The sequence below is a fragment of the Dendrobates tinctorius genome, unplaced genomic scaffold (genome assembly GCF_039654945.1).
Source record: "Dendrobates tinctorius isolate UK_male_01 unplaced genomic scaffold, ASM3965494v1 ptg000020l, whole genome shotgun sequence".
NCBI lineage: Eukaryota > Metazoa > Chordata > Amphibia > Anura > Dendrobatidae > Dendrobates > Dendrobates tinctorius.
The window spans coordinates 15,665,047-15,689,145 of record NW_027361688.1 but is presented as its reverse complement, the minus strand read 5'-3'; the positions used below and the strand labels follow the sequence as shown (position 1 = coordinate 15,689,145).

The 24,099-nt window shown below is 40.5% G+C and overlaps 1 protein-coding gene across 3 annotated transcripts in view; it reads left to right on the top strand.

Annotated features, from left to right (window-relative positions):
• Positions 1–22,069, top strand: part of NTF3 (neurotrophin 3) — an 86,336-nt gene extending 64,267 nt beyond the window's left edge. For all 3 annotated transcript variants that reach the window (XM_073567773.1, XM_073567772.1, XM_073567771.1), the window contains exon 2: positions 17,172–22,069. In XM_073567773.1, the coding sequence (XP_073423874.1) occupies positions 17,193–17,972 (780 nt within the window). In that variant the 5' untranslated portion in view covers positions 17,172–17,192 and the 3' untranslated portion in view covers positions 17,973–22,069. The remainder of the gene's footprint in view (positions 1–17,171) is intronic.
• The last annotated feature ends 2,030 nt before the right edge of the window (positions 22,070–24,099 follow it).

Sequence of the window (24,099 nt, the reverse complement as noted above, 5' to 3'; positions counted from 1 at the left end):
ATGTTGTCCAGAGTAATTAAAAGATCTGACATAATGTGGACAGGTGCAATAGTGATTTTTTTTTTAACAATAATAGCCATAAGATCCTTTTTGCACATGATATTGATATCTGTAAACAGAAAACATTGGTTAATTCGTTGCTTTATTAAATATGTTCAATGAGAATAACTAAGAAGAAAACAAACAATGGAGTGAAGTGACACATCATCACTGATGGATTTGTGGTTTGTGAATTGTTTTTTGTGGTTGTTTTATACTCATGAACGTCTAATTACTTCCTGAAAGCCTCGTTGAGTAATGACTTCATATCATCATGATCTCCTTGTCTCCCTGCTGAGCCATGAGCCAATATTTTTTTTCAATGTATTGTAGCATAAAGCTGGAGATACCTTAGATCTCCAAAGTAGTCACTCATGCCATTTGCCCTCAACCTTTTGAACATTTGATCTGAACTCTAGAATGAATACGGTTCCTGCTTCCGGAATACCTTCCATTGACAACCAATACTGGCATTCCCAATGCTGGCGTGTTGACCAATTCAAAACTTAAAAAGGTTATCCACTACTTTTACATTGATGACCTATCCGGATAGGTCATCAATGTAAAAGTAGTGGACAACCAAGTAGTGGACAACCTCTTTAAGTTTTGAATTGGTCAACATGCCATCCGGAAGTGCTCAATTGCCAAGCTACTCTGTCTACTTGTGGTGGTCGCGGCAGAGTAATAAACACGCTGGTCAACACACCGGCTGGAAGTGCTCAGTTGCCAATCTACTCTGTCTACTTGTGGTGGCCGCAGTAGAGTAATAAATATCTGCTTCCTATTAATTTGAATAGGAGGCGAATGTGCAATACCAAGCCCCAGACACTACAAGTAGACAGAGCAGCTCGACAAATAAGTACTTCTGGCCAGAGACTGCCGCCACCGATAACAGCTGATTGTTGGGGGTTCCGTGTGTCGGAACCCTCCCGATCAGATGTTGATGATGTATCCCAAGGATAGGTCATCAGTGTAACAGTAGTGGATATCCTCTTCAAGTCATTGTTTTGACATCCAAAAATGCATTTCTTAAAGGGGCATTCAAGCTAAGAACATTTGTCTCCCATCTACAGATAGGGAATTTCATAGAATCATAGAATCGTAGAGTTGGAAGGGACCTCCTGGGCCATCAGGTCCAACCCCCTGCTCAAAGCAGAATTTGCTAAATCATCCCAGTCAGATGTCTGTCCAGCCTCTGTTTGAAGACTTCCATTGAAGGAGAACTCACCACTTCTCGTGGCAGCCTGTTCCACTCATTGATCACTCTAACTGTCAAAAAGTTTTTTCTAATATCTAATCTGTGTCTCCTCCCATTCAGTTTCATCCCATTGCTTCTAGTCTTTCCTTGTGCAAATGAGAATAAAGTTGATCCTTCTACAATGTGACAGCCCTTTAGATATTTGTAGACAGCTATTAAGTCTCCTCTCAGTCTTCTCTTTTGCAAACTAAACATTCCCAAATCCTGCAACCTTTCCTCATAAGACAGGGTTTGCAGACCGGTCACCATTCTGGTCGCTCTTTTCTGAACTTGCTCCAGTTTGTTGATGTCTTTTTTAAAATGTGGTGCCCAAAACTGGACACAATATTCCAGATGAGGTCTGACCAAAGAGGAGTAGAGGGAAATAATGACTTCACGTGATCTAGACTGTATGCTTCTGTTAATACATCCTAGAATTGCATTTGCCTTTTTTGCTGCTGCATCACACTGTTGACTCATATTCAGTCTGTGATCTATTAGTATACCCAAGTCTTTTTCACATGTGCTGTTGCTTAGCCCTATTCCTCCCATTTTTATTGCCCAGATGTAGTACTTTGCATTTTTCCCATTCTGTTAGTTGCTGCCCACTTCTCCAGTTTATTTATATCTTTTTGAATCATCTCTCTCTTCTCTAGTATTAGCTATCCCTCCTAGCTTTGTGTCATCAGCAAATTTAATCAGTTTACCCTCAATTTAATTTTAGATCAATGAGAACCCAGTTCATCACTACAGTCTCCTCTTTCTCCCCACTAGCATGTCTACATATGTTTATTTCCTTATGCTTCCCCTTAGTTCAACATGACCGACCTTGATTTTGTGATACTTTGTCAGGAGATGTTTATGTTATACATATCTATATTTGACCACGCAAATGTTTTTCCAAGTGAATTGATGCCTGTTGGGTTTTTTATATCATACTAAATTAGTTTTATGAGAAATTGTAGTCCTTATCAATTTTTCGTGGACAGGTCAGGCTGGAGACATCTGAACCTTGGAGTAGAGTTGTATGTATTCTCGGTCACCACTCAACAGGAGATATTGAAACAGTGTCGTAATATGACTCCACCATCTACTAAGCACTATCCATCTTCAGAAAATGATAGTATTGGTCATAGCAGTTACCATTTTTTAGTCTAAATGTCCATTTATCTTGAGCCAGCCATATAATACCTTTAGCTCACCGGTCAAGAATCTTAGTGCAAAGCAAAGTAGAAAAATCCTAAAGAAAAGGCTTCCAAAATTTAAGGCTGGTTTCACACTTGCGTTGGGCAGAGGTGCGGAGGGCTGCGTACTTCCTCTGTTAAGCCCCGCTCACTGCCGCACCTCCTCCTTTCAGCTCCGCCTACATCTGCCTGCATTCGACGCAGTTTGGCGCAGTGTCAAGACGACGTAAGTAGAGGCATCCGCATACATCAGCATGGCCTGCGTACCCAATGTTAAAAATAGGTACGCAGGATGCAGGCAGACGTAGGCGGAGCTTAATGGAAGAGGTGTGGAGTGGGCGAGGATTAATGGAGGAAGCACGCAGCCCTCCGCAGCTCTGCCCACTGCAAGTGTGAAACCAGCCTATCTTAAACATAGAAGAGATCATTAGACAAGTAATGATTACTTTTAGTTTCCGGAAACAGCGCCACTTTTATCCAGTGGTCATGTCTGGTATTACAGCTCATTAATATTCAAAGAATCAGCTGCAATACTAGGTACAGCCCATACAGAAGAGTGGTGCTTCTTTTGGTAAAGAAACTTTTTTTTGTTTAACTTCCCACAACCCCTGTAAAGATTGAAGTTCAACATAATAATTCCAGTCAGCCGACATTTGATGTGGCAGAATAGAGTTCATGCTCCTGGGAACCTCCACAATGATTGTTATCTGAAGTCTAATATAGAATTTGAACGTAGTACCTGCTTTCTTCCCAAAACAGCACCACCCCTGTCCATTGGTCATGCCTGGTATTGCAACTAAGTTCTATAGAAGGGATCAAGGTTAAGGTGCAATACAAGACCCGGCCTATGACCTGTTCATAGGCCGGGTCTTGTATTGCACCTTAACCTTGATCACTTCAATAGAACTTAGCTGCAATACCAGGCATGGCCAATGGACAGGGGTGGTGCTGTTTTGGGAAGAAAGCAAACTTTTTTTGTAGCCCAAGACTCTTTTAGAAAATCCTAATATGGCCAGACTGGCAATTTAAGCGAAAAAAAAAACGACTATAGGGCAAGCAGAGTGCAGAATATTCAACTCCTCTACACCACTAAGCTGCTTTAAATCACATGTAGAGCTATCACTTTGTCGCTAATGGGTTCACTTAAATTACCTAACATATTGGCTAATGACTGTGTTTCAGACGGAATAATGAGAAGCAGATTCATGGAAGCTGCTAGAGAATGACTGGATAATTGGTATCACTTGTTTAATTGCGGAATAGTAACCACATTTTAATCAATTTGGATTAATTTATCTCACCCATATAGTCTGAAGTCATTCATATTACCAAGTAAATATTCATTCAAGGTAGAATCTTTTAAAGGGGTTGTAAGTCACACCGATTACTTTACCAAAAGATACTGTACATGATTGCTGAGGGTTTGGCTGTTGGGGTAAGCAACGATCCTGAGAGCAGAGGTCTTAAAGTCTCTTTTCTGATAAAGTGTTAGTGAGCATGTGCGACCACCACTCATATAGACAGTTAATGGAGCAGTGGTCGCACATGCTCAATAGCACTTTATTCGCACATTGGTTTTTAGGCTCCTTTTTCTTATGACAGATACTGGCCAACAATCATACTTTAATCCTCTGCAATATGCTGTGGTTAGATGATATACAGTTAGGTCCATATATATTTGGACAGAGACAACATTTTTCTAATTTTGGTTCTAGACATTACCACAGTGAATTTTAAACAAAACAATTCAGATGCAGCTGAAGTTCAGACTTTCAGCTTTCATTTGAGGGTATCCACATTAAAATTGGATGAAGGGTTTAGGAGTTTCAGCTCCTTAACATGTGCCACCCTGTTTTTAAAGGGACCAAAAGTAATTGGACAGATTAAATAATTTTAAATAAAATGTTCATTTCTAGTACTTGGTTGAAAACCCTTTGTAGGCAAAGACTGCCTGAAGTCTTGAACTCATGGACATCACCAGACGCTGTGTTTCCTCCTTTTTGATGCTCTGCCAGGCCTTCACTGCGGTGGTTTTCAGTTGCTGTTTGTTTGTGGGCCTTTCTGTCTGAAGTTTAGTCTTTAACAAGTGAAATGCATGCTCAATTGGGTTGAGATCAGGTGACTGACTTGGCCATTCAAGAATATTCCACTTCTTTGCTTTAATAAACTCCTGGATTGCTTTGGCTTTATGCTTTGGGTCATTGTCCACCTGTAGTATGAAATGACGACCAATCAGTTTGGCTGCATTTGGCTGGATCTGAGCACACAGTATGGCTCTGAATACCTCAGAATACATTCGGCTGCTTCTGTCCTGTGTCACATCATCAATAAACACTAGTGACCCAGTGCCACTGGCAGCCATACATGCCCAAGCCATCACACTGCCTCCGCCATGTTTTACAGATGATGTGGTATGCTTTGGATCATGAGCTGTACCACGCCTTCGCCATACTTTTCTCTTTCCATCATTCTGGTAGAGGTTGATCTTGGTTTCATCTGTCCAAAGAATGTTCTTCCAGAACTGTGCAGGCTTTTTTAGATGTTTTTTAGCAAAGTCCAGTCTAGCCTTTTGATTCTTGATGCTAATGAGTGGCTTGCACCGTGCAGTGAACCCTCTGTATTTACTTTCATGCAGTCTTCTCTTTATGGTAGATTTGGATATTGATACGCCTACCTCCTGGAGAGTGTTGTTCACTTGGTTGGCTGTTGTGAAGGGGTTTCTCTTCACCATGGAGATTATTCTGCGATCATCCACCACTGTTGTCTTCCGTGGGCGCCCAGGTCTTTTTGCATTGATGAGTTCACCAGTGCTTTCTTTCTTTCTCAGGATGTACCAAACTGTAGATTTTGCCACTCCTAATGTTGTAGCAATTTCTCGGATGGGTTTTTTCTGTTTTTGCAGCTTAAGGATGGCTTGTTTCACCTGCATGGAGAGCTCCTTTGACCGCATGTTTCCTTCACAGCAAAACCTTCCAAATGCAAGCACCACACCGCAAATCAACTCCAGGCCTTTTATCTGCTTAATTGAGAATGACATAATGAAGGGATTGCCCACACCTGTCCATGAAATAGCCTTGGAGTCAATTGTCTAATTACTTTTGGTCCCTTTAAAAACAGGGTGGCCCATGTTAAGGAGCTGAAACTCCTTGTCATGGTCACGTTTGGCTGGAGACAGCGCCTCCAGCGGGGCGGATTTAGATGACACGCGTGACCCTGGATACACCGCCTCCAGTAGGGTGAATTTAAATAATAAAACGTGCAGATGGATACGCCGCCTCCAACAGGCGAATTTAGGTAATACACGTAAGTCTGGAAACCCCGCCTCCAGTAAGGCGAATTTAAACAATAAGGGAAAACCTGGGTAACAATAAGAATGGTGGCCCTGCGATAGGGAGCGGGGACGTGGAGACCTCCTGCTCTTCCCTGAGTCCGTGTCTCTACACTCCTAACATTTCCTAGGCCGATTCCGCACCAGGCGCCGATCAGGAACCTAAAAACCCTGACTCGCCCTGCACCTAAACCCTCACTAGGCAAATGGTCGGTGCAGAAACTAATCCCACCACTGCACTAAACACACATAAGGAAAAGTGACAAAACAGGGGAAACACCACTTAGCTTTGCTCTGTTGCTTACGCTCCCAGCAACAGAGCCCACCACCTGCGTGTATCTTTTCCTCCGACTGGATCCAACACCATAGTGCAGCCTTGGAGCAAACAAAGTCCACCACCTGCGTGCAGCTGTCCAGAAACAGAGTCCAGCAAATGAGTCAAGCTTTTCTGCCAAAGAGTCCAACATTTTGAGTCCAGCTTTCCAGCAACCGAATCCAGCATCCTGAGTGCAGCTCTACACTATAGCTGCCACTCCACCAAGCCATGCAAGAACTCCTTGCTGACACCATAGCTGCGACTCCACCAAGCCATGCTAGCCCTCCTTGCAGACACCATACCTGACACTCCAGGACTCTCACAGAGCTGCCTATGACTCTCCTTCATATCCATTCTTCACCCAGGCTTGCTTACAAATGAGGAACTATCACCAACAGTGATTGACACACCTGACACTCTTTTATAGAGCAATCACACCTGTTACATAATCACGTGCACAAACTAAGGTAACCAGAGTGCAATGGCCCTAATAGCCACCGGGGGGAAACTACAACTGAAACCACCACAGTGCAATGATGGCCACCGGGGGCAAAACCACCTTTGGCACACAGCCAAAGGAAAAAAAAAGGTTACTTTGTGCATTTAATCTGTCAGATCCAACCTGAATCATGACACTGCTAAACCCTTCATCCAATTTTAATGTGGATACCCTCAAATAAAAGCTGAAAGTCTGAACTTCAACTGCATCTGAATTGTTTTGTTTAAAATTTATTGTGGTAATGTCTAGAACCAAAATTAGAAAAATGTTGTCTCTGTCCAAATATATATGGACCTAACTGTATTTTAATGGAATGCCAAGTTAATGTTGGGAGATGCAATTTGCTGTAGAATGTTTTATAGAAAAATGACCTGGAGTCAGCTTTAAAGATGGAAATAGGCCTTTAACAAGGCAAGGGAAAGATTTGCAATTTTTTTTACAGGAGGCCAGGACTCAGGATGTCTCCTCTTTCTCGAAGAATAGAATTAGTATTTCATATGGACAGGTTATTTTGCACCTAGTTCTGCATCCGTTGCATGATATTTTCCCTCTATTGCTTCTAGAGGAGAACATTTTCATAGTATGGCATCTTAAAGGGGTTGTCGGGTCACATTCAGACTAGACGTGCTCATCCTCTCTCAGTTCATTTATACTGAGAGAGGATGAGGATATCTAGTTGGCATGTGACTGCACACAAATTGCATACTTGCGCCTATGTGACGGCCCACTCTCACTGGTAACACAAGAGAATCCTGACAGCAAATGTACCACGCGCTGTCATGATTCAGAAGTCTGATGTCACAAAGAGTGACTATAGACTTTCATCCCAAGACTGAGCACCCCCTTTAAGCTTCTAAGCTTGTGCATAAACTTAGAGGCAAAAATATGTACAGGATGGCCCCATAAAAGTCTATGGCGATTGTATTACAGAAATGTGTTGGTTGTACAGAGCTTCAAGATTGTCATGACCCCATAAAAAAATGCTATAGGATTAGAAAAAAAAATGGCTGCATTCTTCTAGAAATAGCGCCACATGAGTTTAGAGGTTGTGTTTGGTATTGCAAGTGTGTAGGCTGAGTTTCCAAACTCATACCATGTATACCTTTGTGTATTTCACTCACAATTTATCTGCGGTTTTGACTAGTCTTTAGTTTGGCCTTATCTGAACAGATCTGTTATTCAGTGTCTACAAGAAAACCATATGTTGCCTATTAGCAACTAAGGTAGTCTGAACTTCATGACTTCATTTTATAAGAGACTCAGAATGCCATTTTGCTCCTTCTCCGTACTTTATGCTGAATGTTTGTTTTATTGAGGTTGACCAAAGCGCCTGAAACCAGATCCAATATAAGTTCTGAAATTCTGATAATAAAGAACCCAATTTAGGTACAGAAGAGAATAATTGAATGGATATAGTAGAGCAGATCTCCCAAAATTTGATTTGGGTAAATTCGCTCAATTTTTGGTGGGAGATGTTACATTTTCATCAAATAAATTTGGAGCAAATCTAATCTGCTGTGTAGATCCCTCCATCGCTTGGTCCTCAGATTGTTTCCTCTGCAACCTTCTCCTATTGGCCACTATCAGGTCTTTACTCTTACGGCAGTTACACTGATTAGGGCCCAAGTTGTTACATGGGACGTGATGCTCATCATTGACGTCAATTACCAAATTTGGTCTAAAAAGCAGTGGCTCCTGACAAAAGACCTGAAATAAGAAAAAGGCCAAAGAGGAGCAATCAGTGGACCAGGCATTGGGAGGATTGGTATGGAGAATGCCAAGGAGAGATTAGTATGAGTTTTTTAAACTTACTTACTCTCAGAGTATAGCTAAATTTCTGTAGAAATCCTTCCAAGCCACCATTTTTCTGGATTTGCGCAAATTGAGTCACAAATCCCAATCAAATCTTGTTCCAGGTCTCTACTGGTCTCTACTTGATGGTCCTGTCTCAACATACCAAAAGTTGTAAAGATTGTCCATTCAGCCAATCACTGGCCAATCTACTCAGCCGGTGACTGGCTAAATGGCATCTCCAGCTTCTTCATGTGTGTCAAGAGAGGACGAAAATGTAGAGACCAACAGTACCCACGTATGTTTTGGTAAAGGAGCTGTAGGAGATCGTTGAGGGTATCAATGATTCTGTTTCCTTTTTTATAGCAGTCTGAGTCGTAATAGGACAACCACCAAGAATGTTAATAGAACAACCTTTTATAGTTTCCATGTTACAGCCATAAAATATAGAGCCTCAATTCTGCTGGGTCAACCTTCAATTAGACATGAAAATGAAGCCAGTTCACCCAAACAAGACCATTCTAATCATTGTCATGGATGAATCCACTCCCAGCCAACGTGGCAACACGTAAATCTAAGTAAGAAAGTTCTCCAGTCATAGGTACTGATTAAAATAAGATTTTATCCCAGCAAGGTTAAAAAGGTGACATCTTCTGATACATCCAAAGTATAATTGATGAATTTGTTTACGTGTTTCAGACCGTGACCAAGTCCTTATTCATGGACTCTCCTACGCGAACTTCAATTACCCTACAACCCTACAGTGTGAAGGACAAAGGAGATCCCAGTTTTCCGACCATAATATCGACACTACAATAAAGGTTGTATGTAACTGGCCTTAGAGTAAAGGGGTTTCACTTTAAAACAAAAGAAATGTAGATGACATATATTACAGATGACTTATCTAATCCATAGGTCACATCTCTTCTTCTCTCTGATCTCCTGACATCTTTTTCCCTTTCCGAAATGAGGTTTCCATTCAACCTCAGCTTCTGTTCCAAATTCTGAAATCCAAGACCTCAAACTCTTTTGGTGCCATTAATCCATATGTATAATAGGTTATGGTTATTATTACTTATCCACTTGGAGCACCTGGTTGAGGGTAATGGAAGTTGATAATCTCATTAATGGAGACTTAAAGAAGTATTAATGGAAAGACATGTCGTATAAAACCTAGTATTATCCAAGCTGGCCTGTCCTTTAATGTTTTTAACAGAAACTACCACTTACCCCAAAACAGCTTTGTAAATCTATTCTACATGTGTGTAGGGAATCAAAATTTATGTAAAAAATTAATTAAAGTTCTAGTTCCGGAAAAATTATTTTCTTATTTCAAATAAAGGAATTCTGAGATAATTGATGGAGCTGTCCATTTATAACCTTTGTTAGACAAAGAATGGTTGTAAAGAGTGTCTCTTCCTCTGGAGGACCTGGTATACCCAGGACAAAACACATATTTAAACTGAAACTGTGCAATGCTCCTTTTGTCCAGTGGTGGCGCTGCAGGAAAGGAGAGCACTTGTTTCCGAATTCATCCACAGATTACCGATGAAGTTTGGGGGTTTCAGTAAAGGGGTACATTGTTATTACTGTCTAATTTGAGCAAATGTCTCCAAATTCGTTTTGGGCCAATTTGTTCAAATATGACGTCAGAAACGATTCAGTCTAATTAATATTTAGTCTGAATCGAAAGTGCCTAGAAAAGAGGCTTTCCAGACCCCAATGTAGAAGAAACATGGGATTGGGAAGAGGTTACAAAAATAAGTCCACCCTCACCTGTCCTTCTCCTCACCAGGTGCCTTGCTCACTTCCTCCAAACTTCTCTCTTTGGACCTTCAAGTGCTGATGATTAGTCCTCAAATGGTAACTTGAGGGGCAACTCATGTGTGTGATATGGGTCTTGCTCCACGTGGCTGCTCGACGGGAACTCTCCACATGACCATGTGACCACATGGGGTGGCGGCACCAATTTTCTGGATTAGTGCGAATCAAATACCAAAAATACCTGATTCTGGTAAATATAACATTTTGGGGAAATTTGTTATGAATCGATTCACTCACTGGACTACTCTTTTCCCATGAACTTTAGTTCACACCAAGAGTAGAGGAATTGTTTCCAGGAGAACCAAATATGGTGGTCACCATAATGAGTATCTTGGATATGTTTGGTCCTACACGCTGTATTATCAGCATGAAAGACTGAAGTTAGAAATAGACAACATTGGGCAACCCCCTTCAGATAACAAGAACATCTCACACTCTGGAGGACTAAATATGACCACATGTTACATGGTAGCTCATTCACTGGAATTGGTGACATACAGTTCCACATTTCTCCAGCAGTGGCCACTGTAGGAAAATTGTATAGACACACTCAGCTTTAATTAATGGTTATAGCTGATCACTTGGGATTTTAGCTGTTGGACCTGATAAAAAAAAAGGGTGGGCTCTTTATTCTAAAATGTTTAACTTTGGATAAATTCAAAGAAACATTGATGCTAAATATACAGGAAATAAATTTTTCTGTATGTAATATTTTTTTCCAATTCTCAAAACCCCTTTGAAGTGTTTTTACCATCTAGTGTAAAGGGCCCACCCCCCAACAATGCAGCTAAAATCCTACACGATCAACTGATGGTGGCCCCAAGATTCTCCTACAGTGGCCACTGCTGGAGAAGTGTGGAGTTGCATGTAACTTGCTCGAATGAACTCCAATGAAAGATACAGAACTTTTTTTAAATTAATTTGGATGCAATACTAAGTAGTTTTTTAGAACCAAGAAAACCCCCTTCAAGTTTAGACATCTGGATTAAACCATTTTCGCCTTCATTTTTAATTGGGCTACCAAGGGAGTGATGATTTCTCTCCATGTAGCTACAATGCTGAGAATCCCATCTCGTAGCATATTAGTCACCATCTCAGATACCAGGACATCTGTGATTGTCAAAAACTTCAATGACATTTTTATTAAACACGTCCAAGAACGCCCTGTGGACCTAATTACTAAATCCCTCAATTACATCTGAACACCACAGGCAAAGCCTTCGATATAAGGCTTCAGTTCAACTGAGGACGATGCAGGAAAGTGCCTTGTGTGTATCCTGATTGGAAGCAGAACTTTTCGTGAACTCTCCCTATCTCTTCTACATGACCGGTTACTATATTAAGCTTTGGCTCCTTCGAGACTGTGAATAATTTCAGAAGTCCGATGTCACTTTTTATCTCCGTCATTGATGTTGTGGTCAATGTTGACAGTTGTTAAGCCGGTTAATGGTTCTCTTTGTTCCATTATCCAGTGCAATGAAAACAATCAGGGTATGTTCACATTGACTTTTTGTCCCATGGTTTGTTGCGCCATATGAAATCCACCTACAAACCTCCTTCCGTTGAGTTCAATGCGAAATCAACGTCGTTGTTCAAAAGGCGTAAATTTTTTTAAACTCTGATTTGAAATCCAAACTGAATATAGAACAGCCATGCCCTTAGGTAGCCTTGTAGGGTAGCCCTTAAAGCAGGGGTCCCCAGCCTGTAGCTCGGGAGCCACTTGTGGCTCGCGGTCCCATGAATTGTGGCTCGCGACTGTCTGCCAGCTTGGTGCATTAGCTCCAGGTCTAGCAAACAGGTATGAAGAGTACATCTCAAAATGGTGAATTTTTGAGTAGCCCTGCACAGTAGAGCAGATCTGTATGCACATTTACTGGTCTTAGGGGTTTAGAGATTTTTTAGGTATGGTACGCTGGAGGATGGTACTACCTGTTAGAGGAGGTTCTTGATGCTGGATGTGACAGTGTGTTGGAAGTCCTTGATGGTAGAGTACTGAATTGGGGTATGGTTGGAACAACCCCTGGATCTCAGTGTACTTATTTGGAGTGATTTATGTGGAAAAGCTTTGATTATCAATATACCTGTAATGGGGACTTTGGTTGACACTATTTTAAGGGGGGTGGGAGCTGGATATGGCTCGTGACCCTCTCTCAGTGCTGAATGTGGCTCGCGACCCTTTCTCTAAGCTGACTGTGGCTCTCAAGGTCAGAAAGGTTGGGGACCGCAGCCTTAAAGGGTGAAAATCCGAATGTGGATCTATGGCACATCAAACTGCAAATCCATACATTTTGGGGAAAGTTAGCATGAGAACTAGTTTTAAGATAAGGTAGATTAAATTTTTCTTAAAGGGGTATTTTAGCCAAAAATATTTATTAACTATTCCTTGGTGTGGGTTCCTCCACTAGGAACCCACTTGTTACTTGAACATGGCTGGTCAACCACAAAATTGTCCTATAGAATTCCTATAAGGGGGTGCAGAGGTCTTCGCCTATAGGAGTCCAAAGGCTCCTCTAAAATAAAGGAAAAACTTGATATTATAAGGCTAAGTGCACACGTACCGGAACTCTCGCGGAAATTACCGTGAGAATTCCGGAATTCCAGTCCGCGGGAAAATCGCATTTTAAATTCCCGCGATTTTCCCGCGGAAAAACTAGCATTTTGCAAGCGTAATTAGCTTGCAAAATACTAGCGTTCTCCAAGCGATCTGTAGCATCGCTTGGAGAACTGATTGACAGGTTGGTCACACTCGTCAAACATAGTGTTTGACGAGTGTGACCAACTTTTTACTACTGAGGCCGCCTATGCAGCATAAGTAGTAAAAGATAGAATGTTAAAAAAAATAAAAAATAGTGTTATTCTCACCCTCCGACGTCCCGCGCATCCGTTCCCAGTAGTCCTTTGCGAAAATGCCCGCGATGACGTCAGTTCTCGCGGGAACGCGACGTCTCGCGGTAATTCGCGATGACGTCGCGCGAATGACCGCGAGACTTCGCAATCCCGCGAGAAGGGACGTCATCGCGAGCATATTCGCAAAGGATTACTGGGAACGAGAGCGTGAAGAGAAGCGGGAAGGCTGCGCGGGACGTCGGAGGGTGAGAATAACAATATTTTTTATTTTAAATTCTATTTTTTACAGGGATATGGTACCCAAAGCCCGGAGGACAGTCTCCTCTCCTCCGGACCATGGGTACCATCCGCAATTGTTCTGCTTACTTTCCGCATGGTGTGCACAGCCACATGCGGGAAATAAGCGGAACAATGCATTCCTATGGGTGCGGGATCGCCGCGATTCCGCAAATTAATGAGCATGCTGCGGTTTTTACCGCAAAGCGATTCCGCCGCGGTAAAAACCGCAGCATTAGCACAGCATTGCGGAATCCCATAGGAATGCATGGGATGCTTATTTTTCGCGGCAAAATTGCGCGGTTAAAACCGGCGCGGAAACGTGAAAAAAACGCCACGTGTGAACTCAGCCTTAATGATACATAGATGGTTAGGAACCCTGTGATAGGTTTTACATGGAGGCCAAGGAGCTTGAAGTTTCACCTAGAGTGGGTGATGTATTCAGCAGTTTCCGACTGTCCCATGGTGTTAGAGTAAAGTGCCGGCATGGACTAGTCTGATTTCCATATGTGGAATCGGGAAGGAATTTGGTATGATATGGGGCAATTAGCGTAATACTTAATTTCTCCTGTGGGGGTACTGCAGGGAAATGGACCTCTTAGTTCCAAGTTTTCGCATAAATAATAGTTGATTACTTGAATTCAGAAAAGTGGAAAACGTTTTGATCAGCGTTTTGTCAGAAACTCTTTTAAAAAGTAGGGGTGGTCTACAGCAGACAGCCAGGAGGTCTCAATTTAATTGCGCACAATAAAGAAAAGCAGTTGATTATGATATTCTACCAAAAATGTAAGGATGCTATCCAGTAATGATTATCTTTGCTTCAATTTTCATTTTTTACGATAACATTCATCATAGCGATTGGCATAAATTTTTGCGAGACTTCAAAGCGCCCACAAATGTTAAAATGTCTCCTCTAGAAATCAGGGTGAACATATGTGGACTATCATCTTTATTACTCTTGACAGGTCTAGGCCATTGATGAATATAAGTTTGGGAAATAATAGTCTGGTAATTTATATGGTGTGGCATTGATGCATAAAATGTACAGCTAATGCACTACTAGTAAAAGAAGATACAAGCATCTCAAAACAATTAATGTAATTCTAGGATCCCGCTCATTTAAAGACTATAGACAGCTTTGACACGAAAAAAAAGAAAAAAAAGTTTTACATATGTTCTTGATTACCAATAGTTAATAAAGTTTCACTCTGCAATTGGCATTCCTTCTTTAATTTCCAGATCCCCTGATATGATCCAGCTTGATCCAAGTTTCACCTTTTTTTCTTGTTGGAGAGTCCATCTCAGTAATATAGCCTGGATGTGAGGTCTGTGTGTATCCAGAATACTGCTATTTTCAATGGGTCATATATCACCACAGCTTCTATCCTGCACTTATTTCCTCTCAATCTGCTTTCCTCTTTTCTATAGTTTGTTTACTCTGCCCTTCCTGAGACTTTAGACACTTTCTCCACCCTCCCTGAGACTTTAGACACTTTCTCCACCCTCCCTGAGACCTTAGACACTTTCTCCCCTTTCTAGGCCTTGAACATCTAAGTACAACATCCCCACCTCCCTGCTTCTATCTCTAACACTAAGACAAGAGAGGGGAGAGCATAGAAAGCTGTGAGAACTAGGAGCAGCATGGATTTGTAACATTACAAAGGACTTACAGACAGCTGAAAAATAGTAGAACATTTTTAATGAACACTGTTTAGAAATTTGCTTTATCTTGCAGTTAAAAATTGAATGGACTTTAAAAAGTAATTAGGTGAGAAGGTATAAATAGCCTTTAATGTTAGATACATCTTCAAAGAGGTTACCATTTTTAGAAAGACCATTTCTATACACACTTTTAGGTAATTCAGTTAAAAGGTTGGGGTGTTCAGGATCTTGATCTATTGGCTAGACTGAAAATGGACTATAAAGAGAGTCTCTTGCTTTGGAGGACCTATCCAATCTTGCATTACACAGACACCTTATTAATTTAAATAGGCACCGTGTAATGCCTGATTTCACCTGCGGGGATGCTGCACTGCTGCACATAAATCAAACTGTTACAGCCAGCTTTACTCTGATTGCTAGTGGTCCCAGCAAGGGGCACTTTGTGTTCAACTTATTACTAAGGAACCTTTCCAAAATCAAGGGATTGTCCAAATTGGAGAATGCCTTCTGGTTTACTTATCTATTACAAATATAATCAAGTAGGGGGTAGCTTGAAAATCGGTGTGGGGGGGGGGTGCTGAGCAATGGGTCCCCCAGTGATCCTTAGATTAGGAATGTTGAACTTGAAGTCTGGGGGCTCTGCAGCCCAGTTCTTAACATAGCAGTAGTACTGTATGATTGCTCAGGTTCTGGTCTATGGGACTTCCGGAAACAGCCAATGAATGGAACAGCGGCTGAGCATGAAGACCTCCTTACAATTCAAGAGATGACTTGTTTTTTTTGAGGAGGAAATAAACCTTTAAGAAACAATCATTTATCTTGCTGGAAGACCTGACATGTACTTACATTGTGAATACAGACCGTTGGGTTTAATGTCTAGTGTTCGTCAAGGAAGTGGTGCTGGAGAGGTGTAGAACATTTGCTAGGAGTCCAACCTTGACCAAAGTTACCTAGTTGATAATGTTTAAAGGTGAACTATGTTCTTTCAATGGTTGTCTTATAGCAAGCAGCATTTTTACGAACCACAAAGTCACATTATATACAGTCTAGGATGCTACAACAAGAAGTCCAGGTGTCTACAATGCCCAATGTCCCATTTGTCCTTGGGTTGTGTCATGTATTGCAGCTCAGCTTCAATAAAGTAAATGGGGCTGAGCTGTAATACCGTCAAGAACCTGAGACCAGGAGTGGTTCTGACTTTGGAAAATAGCAGCCATTAATAGCTTCTGTACAGCTATGAACCTACGAGAGAGGTCAACATTCCATGTTTTAGGTTTTGAAGATATCTCAATTTTGAACTTGAAAGAAATTGTCCACCCTTAGCCATTCCTCCTACATAGAAAAAGAGATCTAATGTTCATACATCAACATTTTCATGTCCACACCGCCAAATTTATTTATATAGGTGTTCATGGGCATATACACATTCTGTAAAAGATTAACTTTGACTGTGTGGGAGAAAGGAAAAAAGGTGGAGAACCCCTAGCAGGAACTTTGACTGTGTGGGAGAAAGTTAAAAAGGGGGAGAACCTCTAGTAGGAACTTTGACTGTGTGGGAGAAAGGAAAAAAGGTGGAGAATCCCTAGTAGGAACTTTGACAGTGTGGGAGAATCGAAAAAAAGGTGGAGAACCCCTAGTAGGAATTTTGACTGTGTGGGTGAAAGGAAAAAGAGGTGGAGAACCCCTAGTAGGAACTTTGACTGTGTGGGAGAATGGAAAAAAAGGTGGAGAAACCCTAGTAGGAATTTTGACTGTGTGGGAGAAAGGAAAAAGAGGTGGAGAACCCCTAGTAGGAACTTTGACTGTGTGGGAGAATGGAAAAAAAGGTGGAGAAACCCAAGTAGGAATTTTGACTGTCTGGGAGAACGGAAAAAAGTGGAGAACCCCTAGTAGGAACTTTGACTGTGTGGGAGAAAGGAAAAAAGTGGAGAACCCCTAGTAGGAACTTTGACTGTGTGGGAGAACGGAAAAAAAGGTGGAGAACCCCTAGTAGGAACTTTGACTGTGTGGGAGAATGGAAAAAAGTGGAGAACCCCTAGTAGGAATTTTGACTGTGTGGAAGAAGGGAAAAAAAGGTGGAGAACCCCTAGTAGGACGTTAACCCAACTTTTCAATCACAACCATTTCGTCAACACTAATTCTGTGTTGTTTTTTTCTTCTTCTTCTAGATCTTACAGGTGAATAAGGTGATGTCCATCCTGTTCTGTGTGATGTTTCTTCCTTATCTTTGTGGCATCCACGCTACCACCATGGATAAAAGGAATTTGCCAGAAAGTTCCATGAATTCCCTATTTATTAAGCTCATGCAAGCAGACCTTCTAAAAAACAAGATTCCCAATCAAGTGGTCAACGTCAAGGATGTCAAGCGGCAAAGTACGATACCTAAAGCGGAAATACTTGACGTGGACATGGTTGACAGTGGGAAATCTGACTTCCAACCGGTCATCTCAATAGAAGCGGAGCTGTTTAAGCAGCAAAAACAAAAACGCTATAACTCACCGCGCGTGCTTTTGAGTGATAGTCTTCCCTTAGAACCACCACCTTTGTATCTCATGGATGACTTCATCGGACACTCTTCATCTTCCAATAGAACCTCGAGGAGAAAAAGATTTGCAGAGCACAAAAGTCACCGAGGGGAATATTCCGTGTGCGACAGCGAAAGTTTATGGATCACAAATAAGTCGAATGCGATTGACATTCGGGGACACCAAGTAACTGTGTTGGGTGAAATTAAGACTGGGAATTCACCCATCAAGCAATATTTTTACGAAACCAGATGTAAAGACGCACGGCCCTTCAAAAATGGATGCCGAGGCATTGACGACAAACACTGGAATTCTCAATGTAAAACATCCCAAACTTATGTCCGGGCATTGACTTCAGAAAACAGTTTACTGGTGGGCTGGCGGTGGATAAGGATAGACACGTCTTGCGTGTGTGCGTTATCGAGGAAAATAGGAAGAACATAGCTTTGACTTTTCACTATATAAATTATTACTTTAAATTATATAATATGCATGTAGCATATAAATGTCTATATTGTTTATATATTATAAGATGTTCTTATTTATTAAATTTCAGCAAACGTATATAAGCTTTATCTCCTCTCCAAGATGGATCTCAGAAGAAGTCTGTGCCTTCTATAAGGGGGCACCGTCAAAACGAATTTCACGACAAAAAAAAAAAGTATACATCCGATTCTACTGCGAGCAGTAAATAATTATGACCCTAGGAAACCAAATCTATATGTCAGTATTCCTCCTACAGTATTTTCTTGCCACCGACTCTTTCTAAGTAGACTTTTTGAAATCCGACTATATCAGAGATGTATAAATTGTATGAACTTTATATTCAATGGCAATATATTTTACCTCGATTAAAAGAAGAAAAAAAAAATAATATTTAAAAAAAAATAATAATAATAATAATTAACTCGTTCCATTTCAAACAAATGTTAAAAAATAAGATCCTGGTGATGTTATACGTGACTTTAGTTTTTTTTTTTGTTTTTTTTTGTATATACAAGATGTTTTTATCAATATAGATGTTTTTTTTCTTATCTCTGACATTTCTAAAACTAGTAACCCGTAGAAAAGAAGGGGCATCATGGTAAAGGTCACATTTTTCCCCTCCACCATTAGACAGCTGGGCTTTGCTACCCAGGACATAAGGGCTTGATAGTTATCCCCACCCCCACCAGCATGGACTATCCATGACCCATAGGCCAATTTTCTACTGCCTACATAGGTTCTTAGCAGGATGGGCCCAATCTTCTGATTAGTAGGCCTCAGGCTCGGACTGGCCCATAGGGTAACAGGGGAATCCCCTGGTGGGCCCCTGTGCAGATCTAGGCCCCCAACCCAACGGTATGGGCAGTACTTTTCATAATTTATCTCATCATTCATTAACCAAACTACCCAGTTTATTATTATATAGAGATATAGGTAAATTTGTGAATGAAGGTAGTATAATATTTGTATGAAGGTGAAAAGTGGGCCCCCCAAAGTCAATGTTACTGGTGGGCCCTTGGCACCCCAGTCTGACACTGGTAGGCCTGACTCAATATTATGAATGCATCACACTGCAATTGTCATGGGCCTATTAATCAGAAGAAGTGTTGGGTTTGCCAGCAGGTAGGAGGTTCGCAGTGTTCACATTGGTAGTCTGTGGTCAATAGACAAGGATCTTGTGAATCTTTTTGTTCCACCCTTGATTCTTTACATTATACTTTTGCCTTATTGTGCACTCTTCTCTTTCAAATACCATGCTGAATGTGCTGTTTTAACTGTCTGCTTCATGTTCTTTTAGAAGCTCCTTTGAACTGCTGCTCTAGCAAGGATGTGGACTTAAACACCCTCCCCGTGTGGGGTTCTCGGCTTCTCTCCCCTATCCTCAGACAGTGAAAGCGTGAGTCTATGTCAACAGTGTTTGAATAGGGATTCTTGCTAGAGCAGCAGATCAAAACAGCTTCTAAAGGAGCATGAGCTAGGCAGTTACAACAGCACTGATGCATGGTGTTTTAACTGTCTTTTCATGCTCTTTTAGAAGCTGCTTTGAACTGCTGCTCTAGCAAAGATGTGGACTTAAACACTCTCCCTCTGTGAGCTTCTCTGCTTCCCTCCCCTATGCTCAGACAGTGAAAGTTTGAGTCTATGTCAACAGTGTTTGAAGAGGGATTCTTGTTAGAGCAGCAGATCAAAGCAGCTTCTAAAGAAGCATGAGCTAGGCAGTTAAAACAGCACTGATGCATGGTGTTTGGCAGAGAAGAAAGCAAAATAAGGTAAAGAAGAAAAAAAAGATTCATAACTTTGCAAAGACTGATCAATAATTGAATAAAAAAGAGCTTAATTGCTTATTAAACAGTATGAACTGTATAAAAAGAGGCACTGCTGTACATATATATGTGACAGGAGGATATCCTGCATCCTTTGCCTAACAACGCTACACCTATCAAACAAAACCTATTAAAGTCAAGCTTGTCCGATGTTGGCACCAATATGGCAATTAAATAAATCATACGAGTTAGTCGAAATGTAATGATTGATATAAATGCATTAATTAAAGGGGTGATTAGGCCACTTAGTTTTTTTAATGATCATAGTGATGTAAAAACAATAAAACAAGGAATAACCTTACCAAATCTCTTTAACTTCCATTATGATATTTCTGGGTCCCATGACAGTCTTTTTAATTCCTCCTCTTCCTCGATGGTCATGTGACCATGAATCTAGTCAAAGGACGACATACAGAGGATTCAGGAACTTTTAGAACAGAAGCGGCAGAAGTTTGGAAAAGTTAGTTTGACTTCTTATAGTATTTGAAAAAAATAAAAGTGGCCAAATTACACATTTAAGATGCATTTAGCATTGTTATGCTAATTTTTTTCACTATCCAATGAAATATTAAAAATGGGCCCATAAATGTCTCAAGACCTACACCCTTTTACAGAGTCGTCCAATTTGTACAATCACTTTTTTTCTAGAACGGTCTTCTGATAGTTTCCCAAATCTGGCAAAATTTGATCCATTAATTCACTCGAATTTGGCAGGAATACTTCACTTGTGATGAATTTCAAGCCACAAATCAAATCGCTAGTAAAAGCCATTCACTCCAGATTACAGAGCATAATAAATGGAGAGGTTAAAAAAAAAAAAAATTCTACTTACCCCTCACCTGTCTCCTTGCCCGGGATTTTTATTTGCTTGATTTTTAATATGGCCAAAAAGGGATTAAAAATTTGAAAATAGTTTTGTACTCACTTCAACCCTCACATGTCCTGGCATCACAGTTCAACACCCAGTCCTCTGTTTCCTGGCTTCTTCTGTCTGACTCCAGTCTCTTCTGTCTTGCGTCTTCCTCACCCTTCAGAACCTCTAGCATTCACTAGGATTCATGAGACATCATGATGTGCTTCACCCTGTTATGTCAACACGTCGCTTGAGGTCTAGAGAACATTGGAGATGCCAAAGAGCGTAGAATACTGACGACAGAAGAGACTGGAACCAGAGGGAGAACGCGAGCCAATGGAGCGCTAGGTGGGAACTACAATGCCAGGACAGGTGAGAGTCGATAGGAGTATAAAGCAAATAAATGAAGCATTACATAATTTATGTTCAAAATCAAAAGACTGGTTGATACATGTGTCCTCTAGAGCAAGAGAAGATCACGAGCACTTATAGATATTTATTTGTTAATTTTGAATGATCTTTAGACCAGGTCTTCAATCCATGATGAGGATGTCAATGTTCTCAGTCAACTGTTTTCAATATTGTTAATATTAATCCAACTTTCCAAAAACTATATTAGGAATTTCTCTTGCTAGTGGCTTGAAGAACTGTATGTTAAACAGCTATGGTCCATCATTGTGGACTCTAGTAGAAGGTTCCTCACCGATATTGGTGGAAACCTAACACAAACCTTATATATGATGCAAATTAAACCCTTAGGAACCCAAAAGGGAACCTGTTGTCTTTTGGACTCTACTGTCCTTAAGCTTCGACAAGGTTGTTCTCAAAAAGGACAAATGCTACCACCATCTATGTAGAACCAGGGTCCTCCATATTGATATGAAGCATTTTCAGTCCATAATGGGCATTGAATGAGGTGTTATATTTATAGGACCAATATCGTTGGATTATAGGAAAGGTGCAAAGGCAAATTATAACCGTAAATGTACCCAAGGTCCAAATTCATAAATGTTCTAGGAATATTGGTCACACATAATTATAGAAATTCAGGATCTGGCGAATATCCTCGGGAATGATAACACCCAATGTCCCTGTGAACACTGTGTTTCAGATGAATGTCAGCGCAGCAGTGACATCTCTTTCCCATCACATATCCACAAAAATAAGGAAACATATTTATAAAGTTTTGCTCCAGTTTGGCTAATGTATGAAATGACCAAGTTTATGCAAGGATATTCTGTTTTCCACTCATGTTTCTGACAGATGTTTTGTGCCGTTCAAAGCTGAAACAAAATTTGATACGTCCTCCAAGTAGCCTTATACAACATGTTTTGTATTATTTTCTGTATGAAATAAATTTGTCTTTTGATATGGAAAGATCTTACTTAATCTCAGTGGTTTGCCTGAAATATCTATCTATCTATCTATCTATCTATCTATCTATCTATCTATCTATCTATCTATCTGTCTGTCTATCTATTATATTTCTCTATATTATCTATCTATTATCTATTGAATATCTATCTATCATTATCTATCTATCTATTATCTATCATCTATCTATTATCTAGCTATCTAAAATCTATTAATTATCTGTTTATCTATCATCTATCTATCTATATATCTATTATCTATCTATGTATCTATCTATCTATTATCTATCATCTATCTATTATCTATCTATCTATCATCTATCTATTATCTATCTATATATCTATTATCTATCTATTATATATATATATTATCTATTATTATTTCTATCATCTATCTATATATATATATATTGTCTATCATCTATCTATATATTATCTATCTATCATCTATCTATTATTTATATGTCTATTATCTATCTATCTATTATATATATATATATATATATATATATAATCTATTATCTATATATCTATTATCTATCTATATATATATTATCTATCATCTATCTGTTATCTATCTATCATCTATCTATTATCTATCTATTATCTATCTGTTATCTATCTATTATCCATCTACATCCCAAAGTACAGTGGACCCTTTAATCTTTGCCCTCGCAGCTTAGAACCAGGGGGACACAAAGACCCTTCTGCCACATGAGAAGACATCAGTATTACAACTTAGGGGGTTTTGTTACAGATTTGCCCATGAATCCTACATAATGTGTCCCAGACCTAAACTTATCATATACTATTGTTTATATTCTCTTTGGCAAATCCACCATCTAGGTACTAAATGATGATGTACTCAAGTCACTACGTTGACAATAATCCTATTTTCTCTGTCATGCCATGTTACTCAATCTATTGTGAAGACTCAAATGGGAATCTAATCCTATGTTTTCTTTTTGTGAAATAATCCAGCGAGTTGGAAATGTCATCCATAAGTTTCCAAGAGCAGTGATGCATAAGTAATGCGCACCACACGTTCGCAAAAATGTCACCAACGCCAGAAAGGAAGCTCGGAGTCAACAATCGGCGTGTTGTTGTGAAGCCCCCATTTGTCATAGTGTCTTCATGTCGTATGTGGGCTTGGGCAGACGGCTTGGACTCAGCAGTTCTTTGTTAAGTAAGGAGAATACATTGTTTTTAGATTTTCTTACGGAATGTAAAACCCCGTCCTCTCTCCACCGTCGCACCGTGGCTGAACAAGTCCCATGGGGAGTACATTTTTACCTAGCAAGAATCCACAAGGGGTGTAACTTAAATTTGCATTTGCTATGACTTTTCTGTATTTTTAGTAGCAAATGTTGTAAATTCCAGACTAAAAGGGGCAGGATTTAGATAAACCCTTCCTAAAAGGGGTTTCCTTGATCCTCATGGGCGGGACTTACTATGCTAAGTAATGTTGAGCAACTTGTAATTTGCCCTGCCTAAAGGGACGAAAAGAGGTTTTTCAATCCAGCAAAGTCAGTTAAAGGGAATCTGTCACCCATTTTTAGTGATATCATGTAAAGATATCATTCAATTGTGTGTCACATAAGGATTCTATTATTCTTTTGATTCCCCCTCACCCCGCACCTTTGATACATAAATACCTTTTTTTATCTTGGTTGAGATTTATGTAAACCGTCGTGGTCTGGTCCGATGGGCGGGGCTTATTCACCTTCTCCCCCCCTCCTTGGCTTGCTGAACTTAACTTCATCTGTGAATATCACAGATGCAGTAGTTTTTCCGCGCTTGCGCATTGAAAAGGCCTCCGGCGCTTGCGCAGTATGCTTTGCCCAACTGTGGGCGAAGCATATAATCGGTACTGCGCATGTGCCAGTATTTTTCAGCGCGGTCTATGCCCCGGAAGTCTCCACCTGCAGGACACTCTTCCTGGACGCATGCTGAAAAATACCGGCGCATGCGCAGTACCGATTATATGCTGTGCCCACAGTTGGGCCGGAGGCCTTTTCAATGCGCAAGCGCGGAAA